Raw genomic sequence first — 16,091 nt, 5'->3', positions numbered from 1 at the left:
TTAGCCTGTTCTTAAATAACAACAATGTTCCTTGTGACCGTATTGTGTGTAGTACAGTCGCGTCGTATTGTTCACTTTCGTTCTGTAATCGTGCTTCAGATTGTGTTTGCATGTTTTTTGTCTACGTAATGGCAACAAAACGTCAAAATGTTGTAGTGACAATGGAAAAGAAACTAGAAGCATTACGTAGGATTGATAAAGGCGAACTTTAAATTCAATTTATTGCAGCATCATATGATGGTGTCGGTTCATCTACTGAGTTTTTTTACGAAGAAATGAACAATACTCTACACTCTGTACAACTATACGTAATTTAGATGTGTACTGTGCATATGTGTTTCATGTTTTTGTCATTATAATGGAGGTTATCTGTAAGTATACCGTATTTTATTAATTTTTGCCATATTCCCCGGGTAACCCGGATTTTCGATAACCCGGATTTTCGATAACCCGGATCGGCCGCGGTCCCGATTAATCCGAGTTATCGAGGTTCCACTGTAGTTTTCTTACGTTTTTCGTCAATATTTCTAAAACTATGCTTTAGCGTAAATAATGTTCTATAGAAAAATGTTCTACATAAAATTTAAAACAAAAAAAGGTCCGATACATAATTGTTATAAAATCAACGGTTCCAGAGTTACGGAGGGTGAAAAGTGGAGGTTTTCGATACTTTTTATATTATTTGGGCAATAGTGGGTAGCTAGGTTTGCTACCCACCAAGTTTAAAACCATAGATTTTAAAATGTAATTGGTTGAAATATTGTTTGAATGTATTATTTGTGAATATTTTCATATTCTTAAAGAAGATTTATCATTAAATATAAAGAGTAAAATTTGCAGAGAAGTTTAAGGTACTAGTACACTTTAGAAGACCAAAAATAATCATTTTTTTTTCATAATTTTTTTTCTCAGAACCTTTATTAGAAATGAACATAAAACTTTTTACATATTAAATTTTACTTATTATATATTGATATTTTATTTTACATATTATATCTAACCCTTAGAGAGTACAAAAAATATATATTTTTTCATTTATGCGCGTACACTAATATTGTAGAGGGCGTAAAAGTCGAGGCCTCGAAAAATGATGGCGGACAGTTAATCTCAGGATTGGGATATCTGAAACAAAAAAATCGTATTGCATTTGAAAAAGGAAGGTTTCTTACGTGACAATTTACCACAATTTGACCAAAAAATAAAAAATAAATATTTTTTAACCATGAAAAACTAAAGGAAAACGGGCGATTTTTTCACAAAAATTTTTCAAATTTCCGTAAAATTTTTTCTTTGCGGAATTTTTCACTAACGGTGGTAAATTGTCACGTACGAAACCTTCCTTTTTCAAATGCCGTACGATTTTTTTGTTTCAGAGATTTCTATCCTAAGATTAACTGTCCTCCATCGGAACTACTTTTTTTAAAGGCTTCGACTTTGGCACCCTCTACAATATTAGTGTACGTGCATAAATGAAAAAATATATATTTTTTGTATTCTCTAAGAGTTAAATATGTAAAAAGTTTTATGTTCATTTCTAATAAATGTTCTGAGAAAAAGAATCTAAAAAAAAAATTCTAAAGTGTACTTAGTACCTTAAGCACTACAATATCATATAAAACTTTTTCAACCTTCAATTTTGAAAAGTGTTAGAAATGACATGTAAATTCAAACTTTGAACAACCATATCTCATTAAATTTTTGTAATACTAAAATTAAAAAAAGACAAAAATTTTAAGTAAAAAAACCTACAATTATTTACATTAAACGTTTTATGTATTATGAATAGTTTTTGATTTATTTAAACAAAAAGGCAATTTTTTTTAAATTTCAAAAATGCAACTTTTACTTTAATGAAATAATTTTTCTAAAATAAGCCAACCTGTCAAATCGCTTGAATTATGCAATTAAATAAATGTTAAATGGGTTATCGTTACTTTCAATGGGGGGTGATAATGTCAAGGGTGTCATTTTTTTCACAAAACTTAGACTTTCGTAGAAGAGAAGTGAATTTTTATGCAAAGTTCTTTTACTAGTGCTCATTTGAAACATATTTTTTTGTATTTTCAAAATATCTGTTAAGTTTTCTTCAGAAATTTTACTATTTTCAAGTTCTTTAAGGTTGAAGGTTTCAAAAATACCATGGACAGAGAGAGTAACAAATCAAGATGTTTTGCTGAAGATGGGGAAGGAATGCATAAAAACCATACAAACGAGAAAACTGGAATATCTAGGCCACTTAATGAGAGGGGAAAAGTACTCCCTGCTAAGGCTCATAATCCAAGGAAAAATCTCGGGAAAGGGAAATGTGGGATATGGGAGGATTTCCTGGTTGCGAAATTTAAGGGAATGGTACGGGTGCAGTTCAATACAATTGTTCAGAGCTGCAGTCAACAAAGTTAAGATTGCTGTGATGGTAGCAAATCTCCGATAGGAGACGGTACTGCAAGAAGAAGAAGAAGTTTCAAATTTCAGGATTCTCGAAAAACATTCGAGCTTCAACAAGCATAACTCGATTGGTATTTAGTTTACAGAAGAAATCAGTTTCTTTGTTTTTTTATCAGCCAAATTTTTATTCTAAATATTTTTTCCGATAAATTTTTTTCCGAAATATTTTTTCCGATGAAATTTTTTTAGTTATTCGTGAAAAACTGTAAGAAAACATGCATTTTTTTCAATTAAAAATGGAGAGGTTTAATGGTGAATAATTAAGAAAGTATCAACTCTAGAAAAAAAAAATTCATAGCACAAAAATTGCTTAGAATTAGTAAATTTATCGACTTCCCTCCATTTTTATTTGGATTAAAAAACTTTTCAACCCCTAGAAAGTCATTAGTCCTATCGCCAGGAGGGGTACAACGCCCTCCTTTATTCAGATGGACTTACCCAAGTTTTTTTTATGTATGACCCGTAGAACACGAATTTTTGGGTAACAGTTGATCCGGATGTCGGGATGTCATTTTGCCGCTTATCACTGCATACAAAACAATTGTCCAAAGAATTAAACCATTTTATAGTAAAGCTGACAATTTCGTAATAACCAAAGAGATGAAATAAGCTTTAGTTGGTAGGAGTTATTTTGTTATGCACCACTGTCAAACTCACAGTGAGGGGAAAACATTCCTAAAAAAATACCACAAATTCTGCAAATGTTGTATGTCTGATTTAGTACTAAATGTATACTTGCTTTACTATATAGTTTATATTTGATTTAAACCTTATTCGAATGTACCACAATATTACTAATCTGTATCTCTTATTTGTCTTATTACCATTAATCTTATTTTATATTTTTTTTTGTTTCAGTACTTGCGAGTCAACTAGAAACGGTAAACGCTGCATGTCGTATACTATTAAAGTATCTGCTTAGTGCTCTCAGTAGCGCATGTAGCGAAACCAATCCGAGCAGTGCCCAAATCGAACGATATTTAAATGCTATTAAAGTACTTTGCATAGGTACTGGACTGCTGTCCACCACGGAGGTCACCGTCCTCGTCGACAGTATGAAGGGAGAAAATTTACCCCAACAGAACCCAGTGCCTTCAGGTAAGCTTGATTGTTTGTTAGTAATCAGGTACTTTCTACAAGGCATGTTTTTACACTAAGTAACTAGTTTTGAAACAAACATAGATATGTCCTAAGATAAGTTTTTTAATCGCTCATAGAGGTCTACTTCTAAGTCTAGAGTCTTTTTTTAATTGCCGTATTGCAAGAATGCATGTGGCGGAAATGAGAATGCTTAGATGGATAAGTCATCATCATCATCACGTAGTGCTACAACTCTGGGTGGGTCCTGGCTGACTGTACACCTTTCTTCCAATTTGTTCGGTCTTCCATCAACCAAGGGTCAAATGGAATGTTCATTTTTCGGAGATCTGCTTGGATGTTATCTATCCATCGCATTATGGGACGGCCGAGTGGTCTTTTGCCTGTAGGAATCTCCTCCCATACCAGTCTTACAAGTCTCTCGTTATGAAGTCTGTGCACGTGGCCTGCCCATCGTAGTCGCTGTGATTTAATTTCTTGGACAATGTCGGTGTCATTGTAGAGTGCTTTTAATTCGAAGTTGGTTCTGATCCTATACTGGTTTGTGTTAATGTCGTGGTGAGGTCCGAAATTTTTTTTAAGTATTTTTCGTTCAAAACGTCTGAGCTTTTCTTCGTTTGATTTGGTCATGGTCCACGTTTCGCAACCATATGTTAGTACAGGTCTGACGATGGATTTATAGATTTTGATCTTGGAACTTCTTGTAAGATTTTTTGATTTTATAAGCTTATCCAGTGCGAATAGACAGCGATTTGCTGATTGGATTCTGTCTTTTATTTCTTCAGTAACATCGATGTCAGCTGTGATTACGGCCCCCAGATACTTAAAACGTTGTACTCTTTCGAAATTGAAGGTGTTGACCGTCACATTTTGTCCTATCCTGTCTCTTCGTGTCGTTCTATGATGGATAAGTGGTGTAACAAAAAGGATTACATTTCTAGGGGTGGCACTTTGGCACAATAAGCCCATGAGGCTGCAGTGCCATCGGAGACATATGTCAGACGACCTCCAAAAAAAAAAAAAAAAAAAAAAAGGGGTGGCACTAGTGATGCCAAAATGAGGGAGCCTAGGTTAAGATGGTTTGTTCGTGTTCAATGTCGAGACGTTAGGCACCCAATACGAAGAATTGCTGAACTGCGGGTTCCTGGAGGAAGTAGGAAAGGAAGACTTGGGGGGAGACGCTTAGGCAGGACATGTCTGCAAAGGGGATTGATGTTGATATGATCCAAGATATAAAATGAAGAAATGCAATTAGAGGAGCCGACCCCGCATAGAGATAATGGCAAAGAGAATGATGATGTATTGCAAGACTCCAGTAAGAGCCTAGAAGGTATCTATTGAGGTCTGGCAGGCAGCGGTGGAGGAAATTTTTTTTAGACACCTAATGTCACGGATCAAGACACCCTGGCAGCTTCTGACGGAGTATGACACTAGGCTAGAAGATCCCAGGGTAGTGCCGAATTAACTGTGTTCCGGCTAAAACCTAACCACCGCTCCAGACTGGTGGTCTCACCATTCCACGAAAACTAAAAATCATGTGTTAACCATCATCTTAAAAAAATAAAATTGTATTATATTCTATTAAGCTAATATACAGTGCTAGTGAAAAGTCCCCTCCATCTTTTGAACGGTTATATGTCTTATAAGAGTGAAATGAACGGGAAATGAGGAAATAAACGGATGAAGGCTTCTCAAATAGTCATAACTGTTGACGTAATAGTAATGTGTGACGTTACATAACCATTTTGATCAACACTTTTAAATAGGATCTTATGGCAAGCCATGTCTTGTTTGAAAGGTATTGAAAATACTTATTCAATCATAGTAATTTTGTTTGGGTTTAAGTTGATTTTGACGAATAAATAAATAAATATAATATTGTAGGTTCTCATTTAATTAATAAAGATTCGCACGTCCGCCTATTTATTTATCAAAAAAGTTAAAATAGTTTTTACGTCAACGTCAACTTTTTTGACAGATAACTACGGGCGGACGTTTGAATCTTTATTAATTAAAAAATGTGAAACTACAATATAGTATTTATTTAATTTATTCATCAGAATCAACTTAAAGCCAAACAAAATTAGTATGACTGAATAAGTATTTTCAAACAAGACATGACTTGCCATAAGCTCCCAATTTAAAATTATCGGTAACGTCATCTGTCACTATTACGTCACCTGTCATGACTAGTTGAGAATCCTACGTCCGTTCATTTCCTCCCTCCAAATTCCACTATTATAAATACATATAACTACTAATAGGGAGTTTTTGTGCAGCCAAATACGTATACGTAACGTATCTTTTTGACATACATATAAGCATGCGCATTAATGGTTGAACTCCCGTATCTCGATACGTATTACCTAAAGTAAAGCTCCGATACGTACGTTCAGACGCATCCCTATCGAGACGAAAGTTACCGAATGCACAAGAGGATCTTACCCGATTGCGGCGATTACCTACCAAATCAACATTTCATCAGAGCAGCGGATTACCCGTTTATAAACATTTAAGGTTATAGTGGTTTAGTCTATTTGGGTAAAATTATTCTTTGTTTGTTATTGGCATGTTGTTATGGAACTACATAATAGATTTAAAATTTGATTGTTTTTTAAGTTGTCTATTAATAAAGCAAAACAAACAAATCTTGTATTTAAGAAATAGGCCAGGGTAATAAGACAAAAATATACCCTGTTCGTGACACTTGAGCAGCCAGGGTACTGAAACGTTTTTTCGACAAGTAATACCTATAGGAACAAATTGTAACTGTTTTCTGCGTAGGATCTGGCGGCCATTTTTATTTATAAACAATTAACTGTCAAAAAATGGCATTTTTCCCTTTTTTTCAGATCAATGGAAAACAGTGAAACTTATGATTTGTTTAGTATAAATGTCTTTGAGATTATGGAAAAAGTTTTAAAATGACATATTACAAAGTTTGATATACTCATTTATTGTTAATATAATTGCGAAAAAGGCCATTATTTTCGCAATATCTATTGTAAAAATTAGTGTACAGCTTTGAAATTTTTGTCAAATGAGGGTTCTTTGGTGCTTAATATGTGATAAAAATTTCAAAGCGATTCATTCAATTGTTTAAATTTTATTCAAATTGTTTATCCCAGAGAGCATTTTTTTGCAATAACATAAGTCAGAAAAAAATGACGTTAGAACCATTCCACAGGTGTCAAATGAAAGAGCATGAGCTATATTTTCAACTTGGTTTAAAGAAAGCAAATAAAAAATGCATTTATTAGTAATAAACAATTAGCAAAAGCATCGTAAATCTTTCCTTACAAACTTTTTGAATAACTTTTTCCAAAAAAATTAACTTTTTTACCCTGTTTTAAGTGCACAACTACTAGGTAATGTTATTTATATCATAATTGATAAAAAATTGTAATAAATATATATATAATTTCTTATATAACAAAATAAAAAGTTTATAAGGAAATATTTACGATACTGTTGCATAATTATTTATTACTAATAAATGTATTTTTTATTCGCTTTTTTTAAACCAAGTTGAAAATATAGCTCGTGCTCTTTCATTTGGCACCTGTGGAATGGTTCTAACGTCATTTGTTTCTGACTTATGTTTTTGCAAAAAAATGCTCTCTGGGATAAACAATTTGAATAAAATTTAAACAATTGAGTGAATCGCTTTGAAATTTTTATCACATATTAAGCACCAAAGAGCCCTTATATGACAAAAATTTCAGAGCTGTACACTAATTTTTACAATAGATATTGCGAAATTAATTTTTTTTGCAATTCCGACCTTTTTTCGCAATTATATTAACAGTAAATGAGTATATCAAACTTTGTAATACGTCATTTTAAAGCTTTTTCCGTAATCTCCCAAGATATTTGTACTAAAAGAACCATAAGTTTCACTGTTTTCCATTGATTTGAAAAAAAAAGGGGAATGGCCATTTTTTGACACTTAATTGTTTATAAATAAAAATGGCTGCCAGATCCTACGCAGGAAATAGTTACAATTTGCTCTTATAGGTATTACCTGTCGAAAAATTTTTTATGGGTTTGTCCTGTCTGTATCCCAAATAAAATAAAAAACGCTTCAGTACCCTGGCTGCTCGAGTGCTTAATACCCTGGACTAAAATACAGTGATCACCACAATAACTAGATAAACAAATGACCTAATTTCAGTAAAATTTTCAAATAAATATGAACAAACTATTTACATTATACTGGAATTCTGATGTAGGTACAATAATTTAAAACTAAGGACTAAGGACTTTAACTAAAAAAATAAAAAATTTAAAACTAAGGAAAAATAATATTTTTATATTTAAATAGAAGCAATTCAAACCATACAATTTAATCATTCACATTTATCTTTTTTACATTTGTATATATGTAGTTGTATCTATGTATATTGTTAGTGCAGTCACTGAAGATGGATATGAGCTATTACCTCCGATTTCGTTGAACCTCCATAGATTTGCATGAAAATTGGTGTGAGTGGTTAGAGGATATCTCAAGGAACAAAGGTGACATGGTGCCAACTTGCGCTTTTACCCTGGGGGTGGATGCCACCCCTTCTCGGGGGTGAAAATTATTTTATTGAAAATAACCCCATAATTCGATAGAGGGACAAATTCTAAGCAAAATTTATTTTATAAAGTTATTAAAATAAATGAAAACTTTTTGAGTTATTGAAGATCAAAGATTTTAATTTTCCTTGAGAAAAATGCATGTTTTTAACCGATTTTTCATCAATAACTCAAAAACTATAAGTTTTTACAAAAAAGTTGTTATTATTAAAATTGAAGCTAATAAAAAATGAAATAAACCCTTTACCAGAAAAACCTTTTAATGTTAACTAAAAGTGAGTTATAGATAATTGAATATATATTTTTTTCGACGAGTAAAAAAATCTTAAGTATTCAAGCTGAAATAACGGGAAAATGATGCATTTTATAACATAAACTTATTAAACATTTGTCAAAGCATTTAAAAATATCTATCATGTGAGCCCCCGAACATGTTGATAGCATTAAAATTTATGCATCAAATTTTTTTTTCAAAATTTATCTTTTAAAAATTTTTCCAAAAAATGTTATTGTTTTTTTTTTATAAACTTCATTTATTTTTACGATATCAGATTTATCGAAAAACAGTTTGAAAGATAATTCCAAGGGCTATTTAACCACGTCGAATTTAATCTTTTAGACAATTTACTTTAAAAAAAAAGGTTAAATGGCCCCGGTTGCATGGTTTTCACAGCAAAATTTAAGATTTAAACGTTTCTATCTCGGTTATTTTTTATCCTATGGAAATAGTAAAACAGGTAAAATGTTTGACACAGAAAAAACTAAAATTTGGGTATCTTTCATTTTTTACGTATATTGAGTATTTTTGGAGTTATTATCAAAAGAATATGAAAATTACAATAATTTTAAAAATAATGATTTTTTTAAGTTATATCTTTTTTCAAAAATATGCATTCTAAACCGGTTAAAATTATTGAAATCATTACTTATGCTAATATAAAAAAGTTCTTGTAAGGATTTCTATAAATTTTAATTTTTGTGGAAATGGCGTATGTTTTATTTTTCACTTTTTCCTAAAAAATTCGAAAGGGTTCATTTATCTTCATCATAACTTTCTTAATTTTGACGGTATTAACTTGTTCTGAAGCTCATTTAATAGGTATTCTGAAATACGTTGACAAATGATTAGCAGGTATATTTTATACATTGCATCATTTTCCCGTTATTTAAGCTTGAATACTTAGATTTGAGTACTCGTCTAAAAAAATACACATTCAATTGCCAATAACTCACTTTGAACTAAAATTAGTTTAGTGCTTTAAGTGAGTAATGTATTCAGTTTTTTATTATCATCAATTTCAGTAATAATAATTATTTTGTAAAAGCTTATAGTTTTTGAGTTATACGTGAAAAACCGATTTAAATAATGCATTTTTTTACGAAAAAAATAAAATCTTTGGTCTTTAATAACTCAAAAACTATTGATTTATATTAATAACTTTATATAACAAATTTTGCTTATAGTTTGTCCCTCTATCGATTTATGGTATTATTTTTAATAAAATAATTTTCACCCCCGAGAAGGGGTGGCATCCACCCCTAGGGTAAAAGCGCAAGTTGGCATCATGTCACCTTTGTTCCTTGAGGTATCCTCTAATTACTCAACAATTTTCATGAAAGTCGATGGAGGTTCAACGAAATCGGAGGTGAAAACCTTCAGTGACTCCACTATGTGTGAACATTGTTTTATTTTTTTAATGTCTACGGAATTTAAAAATGACTTTATATTACGTTACGTTAGGCAGTTACAAAAACTACCTAATAACTGTTCAAACGATACGAGGGAGGAGGGGACTTTTGACTAGTACTGTATATTATGTTAAGGAAAACTTACAAACCAGTCATACCTATCACCAGAAATCAGAAAAAATTAATTCTATATATTAAATTCAAATTCAATTCAAAATATTGAAACAATACTGAAGAAGGGAGAAATGGGGAAAAAAGAAGAGGGCGTCCAAAGAAGAAATGGTAGCAAGCTGTAAAACAAAACTTGTCAGAAATAGGCATGAGAGATGGGAGAAAAAAAGCAAAGGATTGGGGAAAATAGCAAATTGTTTTGAAAACAGTATTGATATGCACGCTCATCTCAAGCTGTTAAAAAATGTAAATTACTCACATTTTCGCTGCTACAGTGAGTTAATCCTAAGATTAACGAACTGTATCAGGGATCTAAATAATTGTGTCATGAAAGTGACACAACTTTTTATATATTGATGTGATCAGTGAATCAAATTGTATATTTTATATTTTCGACCTGAAATATTTGCTAAAATGCGAGCTAAAAATAAAACTTCTAACTAGAAAGCAATGCGTTTTGCTATTTAAAAATACAGGGAAAATTCGTTCGAAACACCTGCTACAGATTCGTCAATCGCCAAAACCAATAAAATATAATAATAAAATGTAAAATCGGGTATTTTTTTTTGTAATCAGAAAGATCATGGTGCATTTTTCGACGTATTAAAATTAAATTCTTTTATGCAGTCTTTATGCATTTTTTTCTTGTTGTTATGCATGGTTTCGGTCTTTATGCATTTTTTTCTTGTTGTTATGCATGGTTTCAGATAAAAAGTGGCAAGAAACCAGATTGGACATAGATCTTCAAAACTATATGGTCGCCAAAAAGGAAGCGAAAGTAGCAGTAGCAAAAGCTAAAGCAGAAGCGTATTCAAACCTATACGATCAACTTGATACCAGGGAAGGCGAAGCAAAGATATATAAAATAGCCAAACAGAGAGCAAAGAAAGCAAGAGATTTTAGTCAGATTAGATGTATCCGAGATGAAAATAATAAAATACTAATTCACGAAAAGGATGTCAAAAAGAGATGGAGAAAGTATTTTGACAGTTTTTTAAATGAAGAATTTTGCCTGACAAGACAGCCTGTGGAGTTAACGGAGACAGTAACAGCAATGGTTACCAGAATAACAAACGAGGAAGTGGCTCAAGCGCTTCAAAAAATAAAGAAAGGAGAAGCAGTCGGATCAGATGATATTTCTGGGCAAGTATGGAGAGCATTGGGAGAGACAGGAATAAGTTGGCTAGCAGGTCTATTTAATAGAATTATGGAAGTTGGACAAATGCTAGAGGAATGGAGAAGCAGTATATTAGTACATGTCAACAAAAACAAGGGAGACATACAACAATGCACAAACTACAGAGCTGTAAAACTACTTAGCCACACCATGAAAATATGGGAGAGAGTAATTGATAGACGGATACGTGAAGAAACCGAAATATCCGATAATCAATTTGGCTTTATGCAGGGCAGATCAACAACAGATGCAATTTTCATTGTAAGGCAACTGATGGAAAAATACAGGAATAAAGAGACCAACGCTCATATTATGGTACTCATTGACCTTGAGAAAGCATATGATAGAGTTCCTCGAGAGATTCTGTGGTGGGTACTCAATAAGACAGGAGTCCCTGGCGAATATGTAAAGATTGTGAGAGATATGTATGAGGGAGTAACGACTAGTGTTAGGACAGGTGTGGGAGAGACTGATAAATTCCAGGTGAAAGTAGGATTGCACCAAGGCTCGGTGCTTAGTCCTTATTTATTCTCATTAGTTTTGGACCAGATAACAGCGAAACTACAGGGTAGTATTCCATGGTGCCTAATGTATGCTGATGATGTAGTGTTAATAGGAAATAGTGAAAGAGACTTAGAACAAAAACTGGAACAGTGGAGAAAAGCTCTGGAGGAAAAAGGTTTAAAACTTAGTAGGACAGAAACAGGGTATTTGGAATGTTGTTTAAAGATGGAGTTACTACAAATAAAATGGTATCTTTGGATGGTGAAATGATTGTGAAAAGCAATAGTTTTAAGTACCTAGGATCGGTATTACAGAGTAATGGAGAAATAGATGGAGATGCATGCAGTAGAATTAGGGCTGGATGGATGAAGTGGAAAGAAGCGAGTGGTGTGTTGTGTGACAGAAAAATTCCAATGAAGTTGAAGGGAAAATTCTATAAAACAGCCATAAGACCGGCTATGATGCACGGAACTGAATATTGGGCAGTGAAAAAGAAAGAGGAACAACGAATGCATGTGGCGGAAATGATAATGCTTAGATGGATGAGTGGAGTGGCAAAGAAGGATAAAATTAGAAATGAGTATATTAGGGGAAGTCTAGGTATGGCACCAATTGATGCCAAAATGAGAGAGCATAGGTTAAGATGGTTTGGTCATGTTCAACGTCGAGGCGTTAATCGCCCAATACGAAGAATAGCTGAAGTGCAGATTCCTGAAAGGAGTAGGAGAGGAAGACCAAAGAAGACCTGGGTGGAGACGATAAGGCAGGACATGTTGGTAAAGGGGATTAACATTGCTATGACCCAAGATAGAGTTGTGTGGAGAAATGCAATTAGGGAAGCCGAACCCGCATGGGGATAAGGCAAAGATAATGATGATGATGATGCATGGTTTCAGACATTTTGATAAAGCGCTGACACGGCGCGTGGTTGATTTAATTTCTGGGTAAAAAAACAAAAACATTTGGAATAAAAAAAAGAATGTGTTTGTGTACTTTGTACGCATGTTAGAAGTTATACTTCTATTTATTAAAATTGTATAGAAAATCTGACGTTTTTTTAGATTTTGCTATGATTCCTCGAGGGAAACGCAATTGCAGGGACGCTCCAGTTCGTCAGGAAATGACGAATTAACATTATTTATCAAGAATTTACCATTTTTAATGATTTTAAAATTTGACGAAAATACAGCAGAAAATCAAAAGACTAGAGCGGATAAAAAATTATAGTATAACTTTTTTGTCCAGAAACGACGTTTTTTAGAGTTTATACGATGCCTCGCAAGATCAGCAATTGTGGGGACGCTCCAGTTCACAAAAAATACCGTATTGTTATTTTTAATTTTTGGTATTATTTTAAGTAACGAGCGATCCACAATTATTGGGATCAAAGCTAGCCGTGCAAAAAATTACATATGTCTTGTTTTAATCTGAATTTATATCATTGGTTTATCAATTAATTTTGATTAACATTATAAAACATAAAAAATCATTCAAAACCTTTAACACAGAACTTTAATAAAAGATAAAAAGAATTAACAAAATTATAAGTAACAATAATAAATAAAATCAAACAAGATGCTGTATATGTCCACCACCAACATCTCTACATAACCTAACTTTTCTTGTTAAGTTGACGTACACTGCAAAGTGGACGTAAAATGGAAAGTACAGTCAAACCTGCCATATCCGGATCAATGTGCCGACAGACCGATCCGGATATGAAAAAATCCGGATATCAAGACCACTACTTCTTTTACAGTCTCTGAAACGTTTTCTCCTTCATACATTCCAGTAATCAATACTGTCGTCGATAGACACGTTTTATAGATTTTATAATACATTATTTCGCCATCTTTTAGTTCTTCTTTTAGTGCGTTGTCCAACAGCAGGACTGCCTTTCTCGGTAGATTTTGGTAGATCCGGACGGCGCAGAACCGTCCGGATATGGGGAGGTCCGGATATGGCAGGTTGTACTGTATATCTGAATTAAGAATAGACATGCACTGTATAGCTATCTCTGTCGTTCAGAGACACCTATGGTGACAATAATTTTGGATCACACGTTATTAAAATTAGTTTAATATTCAAATAAAAATAAAATTAAAATTTTTAAAATATATTTGTTTCGTTAAAATCATAAACATAGAACTGTAACTTGTTACGTGTGTACAAAGTACACACACTCTTTTTTCTATATTAATAAATCCCAAAATATACACAAAAACTATTTAAAAAGTCAGTACAACTATTAACCTTGTCTCTGTTCTCACAAATTTTAAAATACAACTTAACAACCATAACCATAACAAACCACAGCGGCGCCACAGCCGCCATATTGGATAATTTTTGACAGTAATTTCAGAGGAAACGTATTACGCATCTGCGCCCAGCACCAACATTTTTGATGAATTCGCGTACATTTACATTCACTTCCAATCGCGTCTAAAGAAGCATACCTAGCTTCAAAAATGTCTTTATTACATTTTCAAAATATTCATCATTACGTCATCATTTTTTTGTATGTGAGTCAATCAGAAGATTTTACATATTAGCAAGATTTCCTTTGTAAATACACCAAGGGCTTTTGTTAATAATTGCTGGCGACGAATCTTGGTGTTAGGAGTCCGTGTATGGAGAAGAGCAGCCACAGACAAGCAAGGGTGGAGACAAAAAATAAAGGAGGCCAAGGCTCAATTTGGGCTGTAGTGCTAGTGCCGTAGAAGAAGAAGAAGAATCTTGGTGTCATTATTTTGAACCATCCAATGAGCTGTTCCGATGCAATGGTTACACGCAAATTCTCCGCCACCAAACACGTTTAAAATTCAACCTTCTGCAGGCAACGTCATGTGAACATTTTTTTTAGACCATGAAGGACTCTTGATAGTAGAGTTTACAGAACCTAAAGTGCATATCAACGCAAACGTGTATAATGAATCTTTGAATAAGCAACATCAAGCAGTAATACGAAAACGTCCAGGGAAGCTCTCATATGGTGTCATTCTTCTGCACAATCGTTGGCCTCATATTGCCAAATTAGTGAAAGAAACTACTTTCTACAATGAAGGGAATGAAGGATATTAGAGCATCCACCCTATAGTCCTGAGTTAGCGCCTTGAGATTTTCATATGTTTGGGCCACTGGAAAAGGTGTTGAAAGGTAATCGTTTTCATTCGGACGAAGAAGTATAAGCACAAAAAGCAGGATAACATCGATTTTTGAAGCAATGGGATATTTGTCTTATTTGTGGTGGAAATTATTTGTAAATATACTTATTTGCCAATAATTTTTTTCTTGGCCAAAGATGGGTTTCAATGAACAAGCCTCGTAGATTGTGTAAATTTGTTGTATTTCCGTAGTTTTTATTAATTTTTTTTTCTTTTTAGGAAATGAAAAAGATGTCAGTAACAAACAAGAATCGTCTAAAAATCGATCGGATTTATCAGTCAGCATTTACGAACAATTAACACTACCATTAAGAGATGGCCGCTCAGTATCTCTCGATACTGGCGCTAGCGGTTCCTCAACTGTACCCGAAGTGACACCTGGTAGCGATCCTTCATCAGAAATTAATGTGAGTTTTTATAATTATAGCAGAACAGTTTTTTTGGATTTTTTGATTACGTAATAGTTTTAACGAATGTGTTATCTAAAATTTTAACATTGCTGTGCGGTGCAAATCTCTTTGAAAGCGACTGAAAACCCGACAGTACGACGGATAGCGTGTGTTGTTCGTCACGAAAAAATGTTTGCGGTATTATATTCGGCTAGCGAAACATTTATGCCAGTCCGAGACAGCTCTCAAAAATGACATTTTTTTATGCGTCGATCGCTTCATCTGGCATCTTAAACCGTTTACGGCGTCCTTCTCGGGAACGCAAAAAAAATCACACGGTACCTGATCAGAATTGTATGCAAGACTGCCCACCAAAGCACGGACGGTCATTGTTGTTTCGTTGGGCCAACTTTAAAACTGTACAAAATCATCGCACGAAAATTTTCAAGAGAGTTTCATTTTTTCACGAAATCGGTTGTTTTGAAGATTTGTTGTTGCTAAACCACGCGATGGATTTTCAATCGTGTCAGTTTTGTTAATAATGTGAAATGTCACAATTTACGAAAATCATATTTACGAAGTCAGGTAACTTTCGCCTACTACTAATAACGCCTACTACAAAAATTTAAAATAACCGCCGAAATGTATAACCTGACACTATCCACAGATGAAAATCCAATCGATGGTAATATCCAAGAACCCAATTAGATGTAAATTAGTAGTGGACGACCATATAATCGAACAGGTAATGGATTGTAGATACTTGGGTGTGGAAATATCTAGCGATCGGCATGTGTTATCTGGCGGAATAAATATATGAGCACCGAAAGCAAAGTCCGCATTTATAAGACATGTGTTAGACATGTGTACTGA

General features: G+C 33.3%; 1 protein-coding gene across 1 annotated transcript in view; it reads left to right on the top strand.

The window, feature by feature from the left end:
* LOC114328390 (E3 ubiquitin-protein ligase UBR4) overlaps positions 1-16,091 on the top strand; it is a 193,332-nt gene that overhangs the window by 22,419 nt on the left and 154,822 nt on the right. Inside the window, exons 3-4 of the mRNA XM_050651407.1 lie at positions 3,304-3,543; positions 15,049-15,236. Coding sequence (XP_050507364.1) covers positions 3,304-3,543; positions 15,049-15,236 — 428 coding nt within the window. The remainder of the gene's footprint in view (positions 1-3,303; positions 3,544-15,048; positions 15,237-16,091) is intronic.

This window comes from Diabrotica virgifera, chromosome 5 (genome assembly GCF_917563875.1).
Source record: "Diabrotica virgifera virgifera chromosome 5, PGI_DIABVI_V3a".
In the NCBI taxonomy this organism is placed as follows: Eukaryota; Metazoa; Arthropoda; class Insecta; order Coleoptera; family Chrysomelidae; genus Diabrotica; species Diabrotica virgifera.
Note: the sequence above shows the minus strand (reverse complement) of the source record. Positions and strands in the feature narration are given on the sequence as shown.